The sequence below is a fragment of the Balaenoptera acutorostrata genome, chromosome 11 (genome assembly GCF_949987535.1).
Source record: "Balaenoptera acutorostrata chromosome 11, mBalAcu1.1, whole genome shotgun sequence".
In the NCBI taxonomy this organism is placed as follows: domain Eukaryota; kingdom Metazoa; phylum Chordata; class Mammalia; order Artiodactyla; family Balaenopteridae; genus Balaenoptera; species Balaenoptera acutorostrata.
The window spans coordinates 104,318,035-104,341,166 of record NC_080074.1 but is presented as its reverse complement, the minus strand read 5'-3'; the positions used below and the strand labels follow the sequence as shown (position 1 = coordinate 104,341,166).

Sequence of the window (23,132 nt, the reverse complement as noted above, 5' to 3'; positions counted from 1 at the left end):
CAAGGGTCTCTCCTGGACCCCCAGGTCTCCCCCGGGCCGAGGGTTTCCCTCAGGCTGCAGCAGCTCGCCTTTGTGCGTCTGATCAGAGGCGCTAGGGGTGATGGGCCGCCACCCGCCGGGGATGAGGCCAGCGGCTCAGGAAGGGGACTCTTGCTCAGCCCCACAGCTTGGGTGGGGACAGGGAGGGCAGGGCACCTCAGGCTCTGCTGACCTGGGTCACTGCGGCCAGCTGCAGAGGAGGGAGGTGGCCAGCCCTGCGCTCACACGCCAAAGACCCTGACCCTGAGCTCTGACTGATGGTGTGGAGTCCTTACTGGGCCCCCTGTAGAGACCACCTGGCTTATCCCTGGAAACCCAGAGAAGGCCATCTCGGCCGGAGCCCTGCTGAGCCGGTGGGAACCCAGGCTGAGCAGTGGGGGGAGGCTGGCTTGTCTCAGAGCCCAGCCCAGGGTCTCCACAGCGTGGCCCTGAGGGCCTGGTGACCCAGCACCCTGTGCTCTCACAGCACACAAGGCCTCTGACCTCGGCACCTCCTTACAGTAACTCGGGGCGGGGTGGGGGGAGGGATTGGGTATGCTCTCTGTGGGCGGGACAGCTGGTCACAGGGAAGGGAGGGGCTTGAAGGTCATGGATAAGGCTGGGAACAGGGATGTTGGGCACAACATCCCTCCCACCATTCCCTCCCCAGGGTCCTGCCTCTCCCAACCCGCTCGGGCTCCCTTTGAGGGAAAACAAGCAGTAACACCTTTCTGGGGAGGTTTTCCATCCCCAAGCCCACCAGCTACCATCTCTGATGACTGCCCAGTTATTTCCCAAGGAATGAAGGGATCATGGAATCACTGAGGCTTAAACCTGGAGGTGGCCCTTAGTGCAGCAGGTCTGGGCCAGGGTGCTCGCGGCTAGAACCTCCTGCTGCCCTCCCGTGAGCCGGGTCCTAAAGCCCGTCCAGGCTCTGAGCAGCCCAGAAGCCTCGGTGAGATGGGAAGTCATGCTGCTCCCTACATAGACCAGCCCCTTCATCGTACAGATGGGGAAAGTGGGGTCCAGGGGAACCCAGGAACCTGCCCAAGTTCATTCCAGCAAGAGGAGACTGCAGAGGGGGTGCGTTTCGGGCTGGAATCCGAGTATCCTGACCCCCAGGGAAGTAAAGAACAAGCAAAGAAAAGAGAAGTGCACTGAACTGAGATGGAAAACTTGGGGGAAAGAGGAGAGGACAAAGTGTGGCCACTACAGAGGGGGCGGCTCCAGGTCGAGACGGGGGGGGGGGAGAGGACGCTGATGCGGAGGAGGAAGAGAGGTGGAGGGTCAGAGGGGGTGGATGATGGAGGGGAGGGGAAGAACGAAAGCAATGGAGAGAGCCTGCGGGGAAAAGAGAGGGTGGGCGAATGACGCAGAACAGGGCAGAGAGGAGAGACTGGGACAGGACTCCAGACCTGACTTCTCAGTGGGCCCCCTCCCTTCCCAGGTGGTCGGCAAACCCAGCGGAGCATGACAAACCTTCAAATCAAAGTTACCTTGGCTCCTTTGTGGAAGGAGAAAGGTTAGAGAGAAAAATGCAAATCTTGGATATGAGAGGCAGGATGGGTACTATTATTGGTGGGGCACCTTCGGGTGCCAGACAACCCACCACGTGAGACGTATAGATATAATCAAGCTAATTTCCCCTGACGTTTAAAAAGGTGAATTTTTTACAGGCTGCTTAGTGGGAAGGAGCATAGGTTTGGGATTTGCACAGCAGGGTATCATGACCTAAAAATTGGGAATTGCTCATCTGGGGTCCAGAGGAAGGACGGAGAGATGGAACTATGAGGGAGGAGGTAAAAACAAACAAAAAAACCACGCGACTCGGGAGGAAGAGGCCGAGTAGGGCCCTGGTGTGCGCTCTGCTTGGAGGGGGAAGGACAGTGGGGGTGGGGAAGGGAGGACCGTCCGGCAATTATTCCCACCTTTGGGAGGCCAGGTCGGAGCAGGCGGGCTTCTGCTCGGCGTCGGCGGCTGGGCAGCAGAACTGGTGCAGCACGGTCTCATTCCTGAGGGCAGAGCAGAGGAAGAAGGTCAGTGCCCTCTGACCCCAAGGCGCTCCTGCCCCCACACCTTGCCCCTGGGTAACACCAAGGTCCCAAACACTACCCAGGGGAGGACGTGCGGCACTGAGTCAGTGCAAACACTGCCTCCTGTTTGCAGCCCCCTGACCTCCTCTGCTTCTGCGCCCCGATCCCTGCCGTAGGCTCCTCCGTGACGTAACATTTACTTGGCTGTATCTTTTGTCATTATCATGGTTAGCCCTCTATAACCCTTTCCCCCACTAAGGTCCGACCAGCGAGGCAGAACTAGGTCTATTTATCCAAGATGCAGAATTGCATGCAGTGAACATTTTTAAGCTAATCATATGCAAAGATGCAAAGCACTCATAGAGGCTTTAGAGTTGCCGGCTGGATGAGAGATTTGTCTGATGTGGGTGAAAAAGCCGACCGGAAGGTGGAGATCCGGGTTCTGGGGCCACCGCTACAGCTGGCTCGGGTTGCGATACCTGGTTCACCTTTCCTGGGTTTCAGCTTATTTACTAATGAACCACAGGAGTGGTTCCCAGCCCCAGCTGCTTACTAATCTCTCCAGGAGATTTTTTAAACTACGGATTCACTTGGGCTGGCCTGGGTCAGGGGCAGCAGGACATTTTATAAGCTCCCAGCTGATTTTCTAAGGGCAGCCAGAATTGAGAGCCATTCGACTACACAATTTCCAAGGTCCTTCCGTTGTTACGAGGCTGGGATTCTAATACCTGTCTTGAGCCACCTTGAGACTTAACACTGAAATTATTTTTGTTGTTGTTGTTGTTTTGTTGTTTTTTTGGCTGTGCTGTGCGACTTGTGGAATCTTAGTTCCCCAACCAGGGATTGAACCCGGGCCCTGGCAGTGAGAGCACTGAGTCCTAACCACTGGACCGCCAGGGAACTCTCCTGAAATTACTTTTGGATAAAGTTATGCTGACTTCCTGCCTTCTCCCCTTTGGCAAGCAGTCACCATCATGGAGTCAGAGAAAGTCAGACCCGAAAGGGCTCTGTTCTGATCAACCTCCCAGGGCTGGGAGCCGCTCCCCTGAGCAGCATTGAGGCACTCTCCACGTGGTCCTCCCAGGTCCCCAGACGTGGCTGCGTTGGCACGTGCAATGGGAGACATAAGCCTGGATGTCTCCAAGTCCTTCCGCACCTCAGGCTCGGGCTGGCAGTGTATTGGGGGTCGCAGTCTCTTTTGGGGTTCCTACTGATGGGGTCCCTCAGGACAGTCCAGCTGGGAGGAGGAGTTTGCCTTCAGCCCCTCCCCCGTTTCCTCTCTATCCACCTCCTGCCCATGGGCCTTCTCAGCCTGGGCCAGGGGCTTCCCAATAGACACCCCCCTCGGTGCCTCCTTCTGGGATTAATTTCATGCTACCCACCTCCGACCACCCTGGCCCCCTGCCCTGCCCAAGGTCACCGTCCAAGTGCCTGATCTGGGCAGGTCTTAGCTTAAGTCAGCCCCAGACTTCCCTTCCCTCCACCTCAGAGGAGAACCCACACAGAGGAACCCCAAGAATTCATTCCCGTTAGAGATAAAATTGGAAGAAAAAAGTGGAGAAGTGATGGGAAGGCACGTCACCTCTGTGGTATCCTTCCCCCAAACCTATAACCCAGTCCAAACGTGGGAGAGCGTCAGACAAACCCAAATCGAGGACATTCTACAAAATATCTGACCAGTCCTCCTCAAAACTGTCAAGGTCTTGAAATCCACAAAGAGACAGAAACTGTCACAGACCAGAGAAAACTGAGACGTGATAACTAACTGCCATGTGGTGCCCTTGGTGGGATCCTGGGACAGAAAGAGGATATTAGTGGAAAAGCTAGTAAGGTACAAATAAGGGCTAGAGATAGATAGAGAGAGAGAGATGGATGGATGGATGGATGGATGGATAGAGAGGGATGGATGGATGGATGGATAGATAGAGAGGGATGGATGGATGGATGGATGGATAGATAGATAGAGATGGATGGATGGATGGATAGATAGACGGATAAGCAGACAGATGATAGATGACAAAATCGGGGCAGCAAAATACTAATAATCGTATTTCAGCACTTTATAGTGTTTACTATGTGGCATGTACTGTTCTAAGCACTTTCCATGTGTTAATTTGTTAAAACTCACAAAACAGCATCCAACAAAACCTCCTCCTCGGTCTCCAAATGAGGAAGCGGAGGCCCGGGGAGTCTGTGAACCACAGATGAACTCTCACGCGTTCAACACATGCCTCGTTTCTCATGACAACTCCTTATGGTCTGTGTTATCATCGTCTTTTATACAAATGAGAAAACCAACGCTCGGAGGATGTAAGTGACTTGCCCAAGGTCACACAGCTAGTTAGCAGGAGAGCCTAAAGCCCAGGCAGGCAGGTCTCAAGGACTGTGCCCATTACTCTGCTTTGTAAGGTTCATGGCCAGTGGACACTCACGCCCAGGCCCCACGCCCTGGACGGGAGTCCCCGGTGCTTAGCCCGGTGCCGGGTACACACTGCTGGTGCTCAGTGCGCGAGCGTGCAAAAGAGCATCCCACGCCTGAGGGAGTCCACCCGCAGAGAGGGCATCCACGTCAACCAACGATGGAGTTCCTGCTTGGTTGAAGCTGGAACTTTTTCCAGCCGTAATGAGAACATGGGCAGGGGGTCGTCGCCTGGTTTGTCCATCGTTGCCCAAGTCCGAGGCTTGTCCTGCCACCGCGCTTGAGCTGATCCCTGAATCCCTGGCCTGCAGGTCACAGCCCCTCCTCTCTGCCTCCCTCTCCTCCCGCCTTCCCTGGGAGCACTGCCCCCATACCAGAGGCACCAGACCACCAGGCACCGGAGGCTGAGAAGGGAAGTGGGGGACAGAAGGGACGAGACAGTGTCCCCGGGGCGGCACCACCCATCACAGCCTGTCCAGATGTGAGGCAGGGGGGCCTGTCCACAGAGCCCAGGACAGCTGGCCTGAGGCCTTGCCCCCAGCCCACCCCCGATTAGGTGCTGGGATCTGTGCTGGGTTCATCAGCTCTCCACAAGCGGATCACAACCCCTGTGTAGGTTCGTCAGGTCCTTTATCTCCCGAAGCCTCAGTTTTCTCACCAGTAAAACTAGGATAATAGTAAATCCTTCACTTGGCAGGGCTTTTAGGGGAGCAGATACGACAGTGAATGTACAAGCACATCATAAAGGTAAGGGTCGTACGAGCAAACGTTTTATTCATTCACTTTTCTGACCCAGCCTTTAATTTCATCAGCTCAAATGACAGAAAGGAAGGAAGAATTTTTCTTCCACGAAGGGCTCTCTCTGCATGCCTGAAGTCAGCCAGTGCTGCATTTTGTGAGCACCAGGAGGCAGAAAACGTCCCCTCCACGTAGCGAGAACCTGCTGCTCTCAGACCCGCTTCTCAGACCTCTGCCCTTGGCACCTAATTCATCAGACCAGGGCAGGTGGCAACCTGCAACATCCCTGCATCCCCATTTTATTGTGGTGGAAACAGGCTCAGCAGGTGGAGCAAATCCCGAAGATGCTGGGCATTTAGGTGGAGGACCTAGGAGGCAGGCCTGTGTCCCCTTGCTGCTGGGGAAGTAAAGAGAGGAGGAAAGCCTGTGCTCACAGGCCTGAGTGCAACCGCTGCGCTTTGGGGTGAGGGGGACCCTTCAAGGTGCACCAGGAACGTGAGCCAGACCTTGGAATCCTACAGCCCCCAACCCGGCCCAGAGCAGGAGCCCTGGAGGGGCTTTCCCGGAGCTGCCACGCTGCATCATTCACCTCGCGGTCTGTGCAGTTCGCAGCCCAAGGCGGTGGCCCTTGGAGATCTGGAACTGAGCGGCCCCAGCAAGTTGGCAATGGAAGGGGGCCCCTCTGAAAAAAAGAACACAACCCATTCTCGGTCCTGGGCCCTTGGAATTCCAAAGGAGGAGGCGTATGGTATCCAGGCTGAAAGCTTTTTTCTCGGGTTCGTAATCCCAGGGCCCCTGACTTTAGGCAGAACTCAGTCCTCCCTGGCTTTAGTGATCCCAGGTGCCCCAAGTTGATGAGTGCTGATGGGGTGGCTGGATTGTGGGTGGATGTGGTGAGCCTAGAGCGGGGCAGTCTGGACCCAGAATGAGGGTTTCAGTGTGTGGCTTATCCCTGGTCTTGCTGCCAGGCTGGGCTGGGAAGGAGCATGGAGTTCTCAGGGGATGAGAGGAGCGGGCCATCGGGGCATTTCAGGGCATCACCCAAGCAAGATGGGGGTTAAGGGTCAGCGTGGGCCTGAAGGAAGAGGAGAAGCTGGGGTTCATCTGGAAGAGGACCCCATTTCTTACTCTGAAAGAGCCAGGAAGCGGAGAAGAGAGTGGTGGTGCTGCCTGGGGAAGGGCAGAGACCTCAGAGGCCAGCTGGCTGGAGGGAAAAGAAGCACCAAGAGCTGCCAAGAGCTAATGAGGTTGTAGCCAGGCCAGGCTCTGAGCCACGGGAGGCTGTGCACCTACAGTTTCCCACGTCTCTATTTAGTTTGAGACTCAGGATTCCACTGCTCGGCCATCAACACAGCTGAGTAGTTGAGAGGAACTGATGAGGCGTGCGGTGATGCAGTGGGTGAAGTGGCGGAGGATGGAGGAGAGGACGCCCAGCAGGAGAATTGAGGAGGAAAAGCCAGCATCCCGATGAGACAGCTTTGAAGGAGGACCCCCCTCCCCTTCACCAAGCTGAAGACAGCAGCTCTAACCCCCAGCCTCTGGAAGGAAACAGCCAGGGAACCTCTCCGACAGAGCAGTCTTGAGCTTCAGGAAAAGGGAGAAATCATAAAATCATTCCCAGCACCGTCCTCGCCCCGACCCGTCCTGGTGCCACCGTCACCAGTGCCGGTAGAGCCTGGAGACTGGGCTCCTCCCACCTCCCCCTTTTCTTAATTTTATCACCTCCTCCAGGAATCCTTCTCTATCTAAACATGGTAATAGGAGGAAAAGATGACCTTATTTTCTCAGAAGTCACTCCTATTCGTGGGGGGTGGGAGAGGCTGAATAGTCACAACAACTTTGAGAAACAAGAACAAGTTATAGGACATACACTGTGTGCTTTCAAGACTTAAAATAAAGCTGCCCAAATTAAGAGAATTTGATGTTGGCATAAGGAGAGGCATACAGATTGATTGAACCAAACAGAGAGGCTAGAAATAGATTCAAACATCAGTTGATTCTTGGTAAATTGATTTGTTGTAAAAGTACCAAGATAATTCAATGAGGGATACTAATTTTTTTAACAGATGGTGCTGAAAAAATTGAATATCCATATGCAAAAAATGGACTTCAATTCATAATTTGCACCATATATAAAAATTAATACAAAATAGATCATAGAACTAAAATAACAGATGAAAGTATAAAACTTCTCAAAGAAAACATAGGAGAAAATCTGACTTAGAGGACACAGAGATTTCCTAGATATGACACAAAAAGCACAAACCATAAAAGAAAAAAATTGATGAATTAGACTTCATCAAAATAAAAAGAGGGCTTCCCTGGTGGCCCAGTGGTTGAGAATCTGCCTGCCAATGCAGGGGACGAGAGTTCGAGCCCTGGTCCGGGAAGATCCCACATGCCGCGGAGCAACTAGGCCTGTGAGCCACAACTACTGAGCCTGCGCATCTGGAGCCTGTGCTCCGCAACAAGAGAGGCCGCGATAGTGAGAGGCCCGCGCACTGCGATGAAGAGTGGCCCCCACTTGGCCACAACTGGAGAAAGCCCTCACACAGAAACGAAGACCCAACACAGCCATAAATAAATAAATAAATAAATTAGGAACCTAAAATAGTCAAACCCACAGAATCAGAGAACAGAATGGTGGTTACCAGGGATGGGGGAGGGGAGAGAGAAATGGGAAATTGCTAGTCAACAGGCATAAAGTTCCAATCACGCAAGACGAATACATCCTAGAGACCTGCTGTACAACATTGTGCCTACAGTTACATTGTACACCCAAAAATCTGTTGAGGGTGGATCTTGTATTAAGTGTTCGTACCACGATAAAATAAAATACAGTAAAAAAGTTAAACATCCGGGACTTCCTTGGTGGCACAGTGGTTAAGAATCTGCCTGCCAATGCAGGGGCCACGGGTTCAATCCCTGGTCCAGGAAGACCCCACATGTCGTGGAGCAACTAAGCCCATGTGTCACAACTGCTGAGCCCACGAGCCACAACTACTGAAGCCTGTGTGCCTAGAGCCCATGCTCTGCAACAAGAGAAGCCACCACAATGAGAAGCCCGCGCACCGCAACGAAGAGTAGCCCCCGCTCGCCGCAACTAAAGAAAGCCTGTGCCCAGCAATGAAGTCAAAAATAATAAATAAAATTTTTTTTAAAAAGTTATACATCCATGTAAGTGTTTGGGTTTGAATATTCATTTCTTGAGTTGTGTGACTAAAATTAGTGGTTCCCAGGACTTCCCTGGCAGTCCAGTGGTTAAGACTACTTGCTTCCAATGCAGGGGGCGTGGGTTCGATCTCTGGTCAGGGAACTGGGATCCCACATGCCATGAAGTGCGGCCAAAAAAAAAAAAGAGTGGTTCCCACTTTGTGTGAGCGTCTGTGCCCGGCCAGAGGAGTAGGAGTGGGATGGAGTTGGCCCAGAGTTAATTCAAGGAGGGCACAAATATATATGCACACCAAGCATTGTCAGTAAATTGAGTAAATGATGTATCGTGCACACATATGGACCATTGTTCTAAAAACATGTAGAGACAGTTATTACAAAAAAATTAAAGATTCATGTTTAAAAAAAAAAAACCCAGCAACCCTAAATATCCATGGATAAACAAATTGTAGTATATCCATACAATGGAATACTGTTCAGCAATGAAAAGGAACAAGCTTACTCATGTATGTACCAACGTGGATGAATTTCAAAAAAGCCTTATATTAAGTGAAGGATACTAGACACAAAAGTCCACACAATGTATGATTCCATTTGTATGAGACTCTAGAAAAGGCAAAACAATAGTGACAGAAAGCAGATCAGTTTCAGTGATACGGGAGGAGAGAGATTAAAGTGAAAAGGGAACGAGGAGTCATCGGGGTGATGGAAATGTTCCACAGCTTGAGAAGTAGCTACACAACTATAGACATTTGACAAAAATCATCAACCTACACGCTTAAAATGGGAGAATTTTAGTGTGTAATTGCACCTTAATATGGCTGATTTTTGTAAGACCAAAATATTTTCTCCCCCTTCTCACTTCTTGATACTTCATCAAGAGTCTTGAGAATAATTTCTAACTTCCCTCTTCCCATTGCCCCCGATCACCTAATTATTAACCCCCCCTCCAAGCAGCAGGAAAAAACACCAACTTTTTCCTTTCCTTCCCTTCAACTGCTAGCTTGGATTTTCAGAGACCAGATGGCTCGTAACTGAGCCAGAGGAGTCCAGGAGGCCAGAAAGCAGGACAATGACAAAGTTGGGGGTGGGGTGGGTGAGCTGGGGAAACGCTGGCCCCAGGCCTGGGGCTGAGGGTTCCAGGAAGGGCAGAAGCAACAGTGTGGAGCTGGTGGTGGAGACCCAGCCCCCTCTCCACACCGCTGGCCCGGGGGAAGGTCAAGTCGCTGTAAACAAGGCTCTTATCCCTGTCCTGTTTATCTCACTGAGTTATGGGGATTTGGTAAGACTTTGAATGTGAAACCGCCTTGGGAGAAACCTAATAAGCCCTGCACAGATGCACAATCTTATAATGACTATTACTGCTATCAGTCTGAGCCAACGAGGGACTCCGCAGCTCTGCTGCCCTCAGAGACCTACCGGGCGCCATCCCCCGTCCCTCCTCCCGGCCCCGCTCCTCCTGCAGGCCCCGGGGAGCAGACGAAGGGGTGGGCTTCCTTTGCCCCTTGGTGTCATCTGCAACTGCACAGTCCTCCTCAGAAAGCTTTGGAAAGGTCTTAATAAGGCAAGTGATGACGGATGTCCCAGCAGCCAGGGGCAAAAAGCTACAGAAATGTCACCCTGGTCAGGTAGGCCCGCGGGCTCCAGTGTTCTGCCCCGAGCCTGACGAAGGCTGAAAGCTCGGATGGGCGTCCCTCTCACCAGGCTTTGCTTCTCCTTCCTTCTCTGCTCAGTCTCCTTTGGGGGAGCTTTAAAGGTCATCAAGTCCACATCCCCGCCAAGGAATAGGGGTTACAGAGTCTGGGAAAAGAGCTGCCTGCCTCTCCTTTTCAGAGAGGTTTCCCCTGAAAACACGCTGCTGGCTCTTTGAACGTTCATATGAACAAGTCTGGTCTTGCGGAAACGCTGTGCTTCTCTCCTGTGCCCTGAGGAGCCCCACCGGCTGCCCCAGGGCCCACCCCGAGGTCAGGAGGCAAGTGGAGAAGGCAGGGCTTGGACCTTCCACTTCAACCAGTGCAGCTCCGATTTGGTCTGATTATGTGTTAGCGATGCCCATTGGGTTTGATTTGGGAGCTGGGGGAATAAGTTTCCTTGTTTTAAAAAACAACTGGGAGGGACTTCCCTGGTGGCGCAGTGGTTAAGAATCCGCCTGCCAATGCAGGGGACACGGGTTCGAGCCTTGGTCCGGGAAGATCCCACATGCTGCGGAGCAACTAAGCCCATGTGCCACAACTACTGAGCCCGTGAACCACAACTACTGAGCCCGCGAGCCACAACTACTGAGCCTGCGAGCCTAGAGTCCAGGCTTCGCAACAACAGAAGCCACCGCGATGAGAAGCCCGCGCACCACAACAAAGAGTAGCCCCCGCTCCCCGCAACTAGAGAAAGCCTGCGCACAGCAACAAAGACCCAACGCAGCCAAAAATAAATAAATTTATTAAAAAAACAACAACTGGGAAAGTATCCTTCTAAGCAAAAGCCCTCCTCCGGCGATTGATTACTAAGGCTGCTCCATCTCTCCGATCGATTGCGGTGGTCTTGGAGAGGAGCTGCTGGCCGCGCCCCCCAGCGGCGGCCGCCCCGCCCTCCTTTTCTCACTGCTTGGAGCCAGACTCCTTGCGTCATCCTGCCTAACTCCTCGGTACAGCCTTGCCTCGGTTTCCTCATCTATAAACGGGGTTAACAATAGAACTTCTCTAAAGCGTTTTGAGGGTGAAATGAGTTAAGACACGCAAAACACTTACAACAGAACTTGGCACACAGTAAGTGCTTAATAAGTGTCAGCTGTTTTTTTTTCCTTTTTAAAAAATATTTATTTATTTTGGTTGTGCCGGGTCTTAGTTGCGGCATGCAGGATCCTTTTCAGTTGCGGTATGCGGACTCTTAGTTTCGGCATGCATGCGGGATCTAGGTCCCTGACCAGGGATGGAACCCGGGCCCCCTGCATTGGGAGCGTGGAGTCTTATCCACTGGACCGCCAGGGAAGTCCCTGTGTCAGCTGTTATTAATGTCCCCCTTCTGCCACCCTTGCCTCTCTCCCTTCCATCTCAGGAGAGGGGTGCACCCTCCTCTCCAAGCCCCATCATCAGGCCCTCTCCTCCCCCGCTGGTCTTCAATGCTGTCGCTGGCACAGGCTTTTGCTCATCAAATCTCTCATCCTAGACACTACTTTTCCCTACAACTGCCTCCCCCCACCTTCTGCTTGCAGGTGCTTCCTTTCACCTTGATCTCCTGCCAACCTGCTGGGACGCGGCTCCTCCCTGGAGCCCTAACAGAGCTTTCCCCAGGGACCCCCCCAGGGAGTCCTCCAGCGATCCGGTTGCCAATCCAGCCGGACCTTCTCAGTTCCTCATTGACTCAACTTTTCCCAGCCCAGCCTTCCTTCTTGAAGCACCCCAGCCCCCGGCTTCCGGGGAAGTGGTGTGCCTGGTGGCTTTCGTGGTGGTCGGAGGAACCCTGCGGGGAGGAGTCCGTGGCGAGGAAAGGGACCGACGCCAAGAGCAGCTGGCCAGGCCGTGCTCGTGAACATCCTGCAAGTGAACTTCCCGGTGCAGTCAGGCCCGGCCAGCCACCGCGATGCGCAGAAGAGCCGCCCGGCAAGTGACTTCTGCGCAGACGGATGCTATTCTGCTTGCCGACCCGGGGTGGTTTTCAGACACCAGGTCTTGGGCTGGTTCCTAACAGCTCTCACCTGTGGACTGTGGGCGTTTCCCTCCTCACTAGGCTGTAAGCCGCTTCAGGGAGAGACCAGTCTCTGAATCTGATTTCAGTGGAATGACTACAGCTCTTCCACACCCAGTACCCCTGCCAGGTGGACACTCTCACGGCCCTTACTCACATGGCACAGACGAGGGGCCTCTGCGGAGAGAGAGGAAGCGGCTTGGACTCACTTATGTGCGGGTTTTCCAAATTTTCCACCCAATTCAAACTACAAACAGCGACCCCGTCTCCTTTTCACATTTCCTGAAGAGGGCATCAAGGCATCCCATCCCCAACAGGAAAACCGTCTCTCGTCCTCACTCAGAGTCGCCCATGGAGCCCAGAAGACAGCGGACGCTCCACAACGGCCGGCCTGTCTGTCTACGCAGCGTGTCCACACTGCCTGCCAGGAACCCACGGCCACACACACAACACGACGGACTGGAGAGGCAGAGATGCTGCCCCCCATTTCACAGGTAAGGCAGAGGCCCGGGCCCAGCCCCAGGGTATATTGCTGCCACAGCAGAGGCTGGGGCATGCGGTGGACCGAACAGGAAGCCTGAGTGCCTTTAGAATTAGCTAAACGAGAAAATGTTCAGCTCACAGCCCACCGTCGTAGTAACTAGAGGTCACTCCATTCTTGAACGAGATGCTCTATTTCCCAGTCAAACGGCAAACTCCACATCTTGGGTGTCTGCCTCCCCATCCCATGCACCGGGCTGGCCACTGATTACCTGTTCAATGTTTGCTGGGCTGAGGGCAGAGTCTGCCTGGGTCTAGTGCATTCTTCTTTTTTTTTTTTCAATTATGCAACACAGCGTTATCAACTATGCCTTACATCAGCTCCTCAGACCTTATTCATCTCACAGCTGAAAGTTTGTACCCTTTCACCAGCCTCTCACTATTTCTCCCATCCCACCCCCAGTCCCTGGCAACCACTTTTCTACATTCTGTTTCTATGAGTTTGACTTTTTTTTCTTTTTAAGAGTCACATACAAGTAATACCATGCAGTATTTGTCTTTCTCTGTCTGACTTATTTCATTAGTATAATGCCCTCAAGTCCGTCCATGTTGTCACAAAAGGCAGGATTTCCTTCGTTCTAATGGCTGAATAATATTCCACTGTGTGGAATATATATATATCTCACATCTTCTTTATCCATTCATCCACTGATGGACGTTTAGGTTGTTTCCATAACTTGGCTATTGTAAATAGTGCTGCAATGAACATGGGAGGGCAGATATCTCTTCTAGATCCTGTTTTCGCTTCCTTTGGATAAATACTCCAAAGTGGAATTACTCGATCATATGGTAGCTGTATCTTTAATTTTCTGAGGAACCTCCGTACTGTTCTCCGTAGTGGCTGCACCAATTTACCTTCCCACCAACAGTGCACAAGGGTTCCCTTTTCTCCACACCCTCACCAGCACTTATTTCTTGTCCTTTTGATGAAGACCATTTTAAGAGGTGTGAGGTGGCATCTCATTGTGGTTTTGATTTGCATTTCCCTGATGATCAGTGATGTTGAGAACCTTCTCATGTGTCTATTGGTCAGTCTGTTTGTCTTCTTTGGAAAAATGTCTATTCAGGTCTTCTGCCCTTTTCTTTTTTTCTTTTGGTGCATCGGGTCTTGGTTACGGCACCTGGGATCTTCGCTGAGGCACGTGGGATCATTTTTTCATTGTGGCGCGTGGGCTCTTCATCACGGCGTGCGGACTTCTCTCTAGTTGTGGCACGTGGGTTCCAGAGTGCATGGGCTCTGTAGTTTGCGGCACGCAGCCTCTCTAGTTGAGGCGCGCGAGCTCAGTAGTTGTGTCAGGTGGGCTCAGTTGCCCCGCAGCATGTGGGATCTTAGTTCCCCGACCAGGGGTCAAACCCGCATCCCCTGCATTGGAAGGCGAATTCTTTACCACTGGACCACCAGGGAAGCCCCTTCTGCCCATTTTTTATTCAGATTGTTTATTTTTTGCTATTGGGTTGTATGAGTTCTTTACATATTTTGAATATTAACCTCTTATCAGTATATGATTTGCAAATATTTTCTCCCATTCGGAATGTTGCCTTTTCATTTTGTTGATGGTTTCCATGCTGTGCAGAAGCTTTTTAGTTTGATAGCCTCCCACTTGTTTCTTTTTGCTTTTGTGGCCAGTGTGTTCCTTATCACGCTTGGCACCGTGCTGGACACACAAGGCTGCCGTCTCTTCCCTTCAGTCCACCACCTCACCGTTTATACAGCATCTTCTCACACATCTTTTAATCTTTGTACATGGGTTAGATCTAGTTATTCCCGTTTGCAGGTAAGGAACAGAGAAGTGATCTGGTTTTCCCGAGGTCACACAGCTGGTTAGGGGTGGATCCAGCACTGAGCCAAGTTCCTCTCATCCTACGAGTGCGCCCCACGGGGCAGCCAGGAAGCCACGGATGCTCTGGGGCAGAATCCACCGAGGCCCCTTCTCCAACTGCAGGGGGATAGCTCGGTTCCCGAAGAGCCCGCAAGCTGTAGGTTTGGGATCAGCGGCATTCGATCCCTGCCTCCCCACTGGTGTGGCTGTGGACACCCCAAACCTATGCATGCACAATCCTGCACACACATGTGATGGATGCACATGCACTCTTTGCTGTGTAGACACACACATGCACATATACATATTTTCACATGCAACCCTGCAGGTGCAGATGCGTGCGCACACACACACACACGCAGAGGACTGAGACCAGGGATGTTTCATCCCTTACATGAACCCTCCTTGAACCCTGCTGACCACGTGGGCCATGGAGGGATACGATGTCCTGTGGGGACTTGCAAATCATCCATCCATGGCTACAGGTGGGTGACACTCTGCCTGTCCTCTAGCCCAGTCCTCACGGCAAGACAGAGATGAGTGGGCCAAAGGCCAAGCTCAGCAGCATGAACAACTGTCACATGGATGTGTCATGTGGGGCCATCAGCCTCTGTGTCCCTGAACACTGAGCCAAGTTTCCAATCAGGCCTTGACTTGGGAGGCACTTCCCCAACGCAGGGGACTCCCCTAGGGTGGGGATAGCTACGTCAGGGTGTACGAGGCTAAAGCTTGTGTGTGAATCTTGAAGACACCACTGTAGCTGTGTGACCTCGGTGGGTCACCTTAACCTTTCTGGGCCTCACTTATCACATCTGTGAAATGGGGATAATAATACCTTCCCATTAGGATTGTATGGAGAAAATGAGATTAGAAGACGTACATAAATGCCTAGCGCACGGCAGAAATTAGTACGTGGATGTTGAAAGAAAGACTGAATAAATGAGTAAAGATCAAATGGCTGCGGGTTGGGCTTCCCTGGTGGCGCAGTGGTTGAGAATCTGCCTGCCAATGCAGGGAACACGGGTTCGAGCCCTGGTCTGGGAAGATCCCACATGCCGTGGAGCAACTAGGCCCGTGAGCCACAACTACTGAGCCTGCGCGTCTGGAGCCTGTGCTCCGCAACAAGAGAGGCCGCGATAATGAGAGGCCCGCGCACCGCGATGAAGAGTGGCCCCCGCTCGCCGCAACTAGAGAAAGCCCTCGCACAGAAACGAAGACCCAACACAGCCAAAATAAATAAATAAATAAATAGCATTCCCTTTAAAAAAAAAAAAAAATGGCTGCGGGTTGCACTGCGGGGCTCTCTCTGCAAGCTGCTCTCCCTTTTCTGCCCCTTGAGCCCCCTGACTTTCCTGCAGGGGTGGATCACATTGCTCCCTGCTCAAAACCGCCACCCAAACAACTTCCACCCCACAAACCCCTCTGGAGGACCCCTCCAACCCTATCTCTCTCTCTCTCTCTCTCTCTCTCTCTCTCTCCACCTTTCCCTCCTATTCTTTGAACATGTGTTTCTTCCAGCCCCAGGGCATTTGCACAGAATGTTTTTCCCTCAGGTCTTCCCATGACTCTGTCCTTCACTTTATTTCTCTGCTCAAGTGTCACTGCCTAAGTGAGGTCTTACCTGTCAAACTCCCTCCTCCCAGTCACCCCCTTATTTTTCCTTATAGTCCTTATGAGTGTATATACACATGAGTTACTTTCCTGGTTTAACATCTGTCTTCTCCTCTCGCATGTGAGCTCCATGATGGCCAAGTCTTTGTCTGACTTGTTTGCTGTGAATCCCCAGCACCTACAGCAGAGCCTGAAATGCAGTAGGTACTCAATGACTACTTGTTAAATGGAGGTCCAGATAGGACTCCAGCCCTTGAGGAGCCTAAATAAAATTTCCATCCCTACATAACAATAAACGCTCAGCTTCCCTCTCTCCACATTCCTTTCTCCCGTACAGCTCAGCTCATCACCTCAACATATTTTCATTTTTTCCCCAGCCCCCAGCTAGCCGATTCAGGCTGATCTATTCTGATGGTTCTTGAGTGGGGAGCTGCGTCGGAATCCTGAGAGCTTCCTTTAGAGTAGACTTGGCTGCCCTCCTTCCCCTAACCTCCTCCTGAACGACAGTCTCCAGGGCGGAGGCCATTTGGATGCATGTTCCTGCAATCGTTCCTGCAATCGTCTGCAGGAGGAGAGAGGCTGAGGGCAATGACGCCAGAATCACACCCCCGGGTTTGAATCTGGACGCTGCCTCTTGGTGGTTGCTTGAACGAGGTGGGGGGCGGCAGCGGTTCCTGACCCTCTTGTGCCTCAGCCCCCAATTGTAGAAGTTATTGAGACAGAGTGTCATACAGAGTGAAGTAAGTCAGAAAGAGAAAAACAAATATCGTATATTAACGCATGTATGTGGAATCTGAAAAATTGGTATAGACGACCTTATTTACAAAGCAGAAATAGAGACACAGACATAGGGAACAAACACATGGATACCAAGGGGGAAAGGGGCAGGGTGGGATGAATTGGGAGATTGGGATTGACATATATCTATTGGTACTATGTATAAAACAGGTAACTCATGAGAACCTACTGTAGAGCCCAGGGAACTCTACTCAGTGCTCTGTGGTGACCTAAATGGGAAGGAAATCCAAAAAAGAGGGGGTATATGTATACGTAGAACTGATTCACTTTGCTGTACAGTATAAACTAACACAATATTGTAAAGCAACTATACTCCAATAAAGATTAAAAAAAAAAAGAAGTTATTGAGACATATATTGAGATAAAGTTTGTAAGGCACTTAACACAACGCCCAGCCCACAGTGAGTGCAAGATAAAAAATTAGCTTTTGTTAAATTATTATTCCTTTCCTCCAGGCAGTGAGGCCGTGTTCCTTAGCCTCCCTGCAGTGTCCAGCGTAGGGCCTCTCCTGTGGACGGCCAGTCCCCGCAGTTGGCTGAGACAAACATGCCACCGTTGCTCCCAGCTTCAAGAACAATCTTCTGTCTTGAACCCTCTTCCCCCTGCAGGAACCACCCCATTTCTTTTTTTTTTTTTTTTAGAAATTCACGTTCTTTTATTTATTTATTTATTTATTTATTTATGACTGTGTTGAGTCTTCGTTTCTGTGCGAGGGCTTTCTCTAGTTGCGGCAAGTGGGGGCCCCTCTTCATCGCGGTGCGCGGGCCTCTCACCATCGCGGCCTCTCTTGTGGAGCACAGGCTCCAGACGCGCAGGCTCAGTAGTTGTGGCTCACGGGCCCAGTTGCTCCGCGGCATGTGGGATCTTCCCAGACCAGGGCTCGAACCCGTGTTCCCTGCATTGGCAGGCAGATTCTCAACCACTGCGCCACCAGGGAAGCCCCACCCCATTTCTTTACTCTTCTTTCTAGCAAAATTCACCGAAGAGTTTTCTATACTCACTTTCTGCAGTCCCTCCCATTCTGTCATCTTCTAAACTTCCTTTTAAATTTATTTATTTTGGCTGTGTTGGGTCTTCGTTTCTGTGCGAGGGCTTTCTCTAGTTGCGGCGAGCGGGGGCCACTCTTCATCGCGGTGCGCGGGCCTCTCACTGTCGCGGCCTCTCTTGTTGCGGAGCACAGGCTCCAGACGCACAGGCTCAGTAGTTGTGGCTCACGGGCCTAGTTGCTCCAGGGCATGTGGGATCTTCCCAGGCCAGGGCTCGACCCCGTGTCCCCTGCATTGGCAGGCAGATTCTCAACCACTGCGCCACCAGGGAAGCCCTAAACTTCCTTTTAGAGAAATTTCAAACATACATTTCTGCCAGTCTTCTACCCTCATCTTTTTTGCTGGAGTATTTTAAAGCATACCCCAGAAATAATACCATTTCACCCAGAATGTATCTCTAAACAGGTAAGAACTTTGAAAAGATATCACAGTATCATTATTATAGCTCACTAAAGTAACAATACTTCCAATATCTGTGTTCGAATTTCCCTGATGGCCTTAAACATGTCTTGTTCCAGTTGCTTCATCTGAATTAGGACCTAGTCAAGGTCCACACTTTACCCCGGGTTGATTTGTCTAAATCTCTTTTCCCTTCTCTCTTAAACCCACACCAAACAAGCTTCCGCCCTGCCCCTTGCTCTACCCAAGCTGTGCTTTTCAGGGTCACCAATGACCTCCGCGCTGCACGATGGACTCTCCTCCCTGCTCACCCCGTCTGGGAGGTGACTCTGCTCCCGCCGTCCTCGCTGAGACCCCTCTTCGCTGGGACACCTCGTGCTTCTGCAGCTGTTCTGCCGCTACCTCTTTGGCTCTGTGTCTCAGCTCCCATCCCCACCTCTTGCCACCAGCGCGCTCCAAGGCTCCATGCCGGCCCTCTGTGGTCTTCTTTTCTCACTCGGTGGTGGTGTCATCCAGCCCTGAAGCTTTAAAAGCCCTCCCCAATTTTTATCTCCAGTCCATCCAAAGGCCTGCCAGTCCTCTCCAGTGCACGTCTCACAGGCATCCCCAACTTCGCGTGGCTAAAACTCGACCCCCTCCGATGTCCCCGTCTCATCCTTCCAGTAACTTCAGTCCAAACTCTTGAACTCATCCTCAACTCCCCTTCCTCTCATACCCACGTTAATCCCGCAGGAAGTCCTGTGGTTTGATTGCTTATCCCCACTTGCTGCCATGGCCTCTCGTCCAAGCTACTTCCGTCTCGTACCTGGACTTCACAACCACTTCCTACCTTATCTCCCTGCTGCCGGCTGGCTTGCTTCTTCCTCAAGTCTATTCTCAACCCAAGCTCAACCCAGCAGCCGAGGTCCCTTTGAAGCATTCTCTGCTTAAAACCATCCACTGGCTCCCAGTTTTTCTTAATGTGGAAGCCAAACTCTTCACCATAGGTTCCAAGGCCCTATCAGTGTTTCTCAACAAGAAACGCTGGCATTTGGGGCAGGAAGATTCTTCCTTGTGGGGATGGTCCTGAGCACTAGAGGGTGTTTGCTGTAGCCTTTGCCCACTAAATGCCAGCAGAGCAATGCTTCCCCCCGTTTAACCCTGCCAGCCACTGCGACAGCTAAAATGTCCCCACGCCTTTCCAAACACTGCCTGGTGGATTTGGAAATACCAGATGAGAACCTCTTACAAGATCTGCTGCAGCCCTGCACGCTCCCACCCTCCCTCCACCCACCAAAGTCTCTGACTCACCTCAGACCACTCTCCCTGCGCTGCCTCTGCCCCTGTCTTACCTGAACAACTAGACAGGCTCCCGCACTCACCTCTGGGCTGCGCCTGCCTCGGCCAGGAAAGCTCCACCCCGAGATGGCACAGAACCCCTCCTCCAGGGCATTTCTCAGGTGCCGCCTTAGCTCTCCAGGAGGCCTGCCCAGGGCACCCTGTCTGAAATTGCAAATCCCTTTATTCCCAGGCCCCTTTGCTCTGTTTTATTTCTCCCCAGAGCACTTATCCCATCAGACGTACTCTATGTTTTCATTCTTAAACTTGTTTATTTTTTGTCTATAAGCTTCCTGAAGGGATGTGGGGTTTTTTGCTCACTGCTGTACCCTGGTACCTGACACAGTAACTGTCACACAGCAGATAATCGATAAATATTTGTTAAGTGAAAGAAAGAATACAGATGCCGTAAGCATATACTTATGGAGAGAAGAAAACAAGCACTTTTAAGCCACAGGAATGAAGAATTAATTTCATCATTAGCAAGGACTGGAGTGTGCTCAGCCCAGGGTGGGAAGTAGGGGAAGAGGCGATGAGAAACTCTGTTTATTAGATCAGTTAAGGAAGACTTCCTGAAGGAGGTGGGGCTGTAGGACTCACTTTCAGCTCATTTTGAACCAGATTATAATATCCTGGGAGCTCCCCCAGCCCTGAGGACTGCAGACAACTCTTCCAAGCTGGAAGAGTGGTGAAGCGTTTTCAGGTAGGGAAGCCCGCTCCCTTAGTCTTATTTCTACCGCAATTTACCAATGTCTGTAGGAGGCTCCAGCAGCAGGTCCGCAGCTGGAGGGCCAAGTTCAAATGGAGCCCCTGGATAATGTCTGTCTACCCATCCACCACCCACCCCACCCTCAGAAAAGCCCACCCCAAATGATTACACAGAGGCAGGCTACCCAGAGCTTGCCTTCTACACGCTCAGCAGACGAGAAGAAAGGACCTAGATTCACAGCCACACAATGGAATACTTTACAGCTATTGAAAGGAATGAGACAGCTCTTTTTATACTGAATATGGAAGGATCACCAGGATAGATTATTATTAGGGGGAAAAAAAAACACAAGGTGCAGAATAGCATATAGTATACTACCATTTGTGTAAAAAGAAACATACACATATCTAAACAAGTATATATATATATATATATATATATATATATATATATATATATATATATATTGCTTGAATATACATACACTATCCCTGGAAGGATGCACAAGAAATTTCCAACAGTAATTGCTGGGGACAGCGGATGGGGGTAGGGTTGGGGGTGAGTGGGTGGGAAACAAGGGCAGGCAGACACTTTTCACTGAAAACACTTGCATCTTCCAAATTTTGGACTATGTCGAAGTATTACCTGTTTGAAAAGAGTAAATTAACTTTTAAAAAGAACACAACCAGATTAACAAAATGAAAACCAACAGAGCCATGTGAAAAGTTCAGCTCTTTGGGTGTTAAAATGAAAGCCACTTGCAGAGAAGTACAGGTGGCCAGAAGTGGAAGGACAGCAGAGAGCCCAGGGACTTTCATTGACCTCGTTTGACAGGTCCCATCTGTGTGGCCCGGGGCCGAGAAAGCCAGTGGGTTCCTAGGTGCCATCCAGAGCCAGGCAGGGTCCAGAACCTGCAAGGTTGGGGGGAGGCGGGAGGGGGGAAGGGGGAGGGGGGAAGGGGGAGGGGGGAAGGGGGAAGGAGGGACTCCCCTTGCCCCCGCTGGCCGGGCCACACCTCCTGGGCCACAGGGCTGTGTCCAGCTCCTGTGTTCTGGGAGCTAGAAGCCAGTGACCAGGTGGGCAGAGACACCACCAGACCCACGTGGAGCAGAAAGTGTAGGTGTCAGTGTGCTCACCGGAAAGAAAAGGAGAAAGAAAAGGAGGCGGTTGGAGGGAGCGGTTCAGAAGGCCAGGGAGGGGGACTGACCGTCTTCAAATATTTGAGAGGCTGTCAGGGAGGGAAGGAGGAGCCCTGTTCGGGGCCCTCGGGAAGCCTCTACCTTCAAAAATCACTTTCTGGCCCAGTTCCTGCCAGAGGGGTCCCCAAATAACTGCTGTCCTTCGAGTTCCCACTGCGCCAGGCGCCTGGGTTGCTCGGTGCTTCATTGGCATCAACTCTGAATTTTCACAGCGGTCCTGGGAGGTTATCACTAATCCTAGCCCCATTTTACAGACAAGGAAGCCAAGGCTGTCATTGCTGAGGATCACAGTTAGTACATGACCGAGTCAGGGTTCAAACCCCAGGCCACCTTCTGAACTACTATGGTTATCACAGGCTGGGCCAGAACTCGAAGACTTGTATTTGTACAAAATACAAATATAGACATGGAAGGCTAAGCCGGAGCTGGGATTCTCTGGCCAAGGTGATTCGGGTACAAGGAAGGCTAGGGAGGTGGATGCTCGGTAGAACCGGCCCTCCCTGACACCACCCTGATCCCGAACCTCTGAGCCGCCCCCGCGGCTTCCCCCAGGAAGGCGATGGCCCTCCCCCCAGCCCGGGCAGTGGCCCACGGAGGCCGGGACAGCAGCTCACGTCCCGCCCGCAGCGCCCGCACCCTCGGGCAGCGGCCCGGCCTTTCGGGTCTGGGGCGGGGTCGCAGCCCGGAAGCTCCTCCCCCGGGAGGCGCGCGGCTGGGATGCTCCCAGACGACGTGGGCGGGCGGCTCGCCAGGCTAGGGGGGAGGGCCGCGGGGGTGGGGGGAGGGGAGCAGCGCACCCGCGAGACGCGCCCCTCCCCAGCCCCACGGGGCCCGGGCGCGCGGTGGGGGGATGGGGGGCAGCGGCCGCGCTTCCCGGGCGCGTGACTCAGCAGCCGCCACGCCGGGATGGGGGCCGGGCGCGCGGCTTCCGGGCGGCGGGCTGGGGGCTGGCTCTGCCGCCCCCGCTGGGAAGCGCCGAGGGGCGCGTGGGCGGGTAGATTCCGCGCCGCCCGCCGGCCGCTCGCCAGGCCGCCGACGCAGCCGCGAGCCCAGCCCGGCCCGGCGGGTCCGCCCCCGCGGAGCCCCTGGGATGCGCCGCCCGCGGAAGGGCTTCCCCAGGCTCCGGGCGAGGGGGGGGGGGTGAAGGAGGGGGCTGCATCCTTAGCGCTCCCCTCCAGCTGTTGACGCGCGAATGTCCAGAGGGGGCCCCGTGGAAATTCCTGGGAGTCTGGAGCCGGAAGCCCCGGCAGAATTCACCCCGCCCTCCCCGACCTGCGGGGCCTGGCCGCCCTACACCCGGCCCCAGGGTCTGTCTCCTTTGTTATCTCGAAATGGAGAGTGGATTCTGAGCTCCCTTCCTAAGGCTCTTACCATTTGGAAGTCACTTTGCCCATCTGAGGTAAGTGCTTTCTGCTGCAGCAGCCTCTGAACAGCCCTGCTTTGCCACAGACTCAGTGAAGTGAGGGCAGAGAGGGGCCCAAAGGTGGGCAAAGACTGATTGTCCCCGTTGGGCAGAGGGGACACCAAGGCCCAGCGAAGGGGGAGCGGTTTGCTGCAAGCTCACACTTGGGGTCTGTGAGGGTGGGCACAGCAATCGAACTCGGGAGTCCTGGCTTGTGGGCTCAGTCTGGCT

The 23,132-nt window shown here is 52.6% G+C and overlaps 1 protein-coding gene across 5 annotated transcripts in view; it reads right to left on the bottom strand.

The window, feature by feature from the left end:
- The window catches only part of IQSEC3 (IQ motif and Sec7 domain ArfGEF 3), a 101,935-nt gene that overhangs the window by 68,641 nt on the left and 10,162 nt on the right, over positions 1-23,132 (bottom strand). For 4 of the 5 annotated variants that reach the window (XM_057555897.1, XM_057555898.1, XM_057555900.1 and 1 more), the window contains exon 2: positions 1,947-2,030. In XM_057555897.1, the coding sequence (XP_057411880.1) occupies positions 1,947-2,030 (84 nt within the window). Of the gene's footprint in view, positions 1-1,946; positions 2,031-23,132 lie in introns of those variants that run through there. The other variant, XM_057555899.1, reaches the window with a different exon arrangement.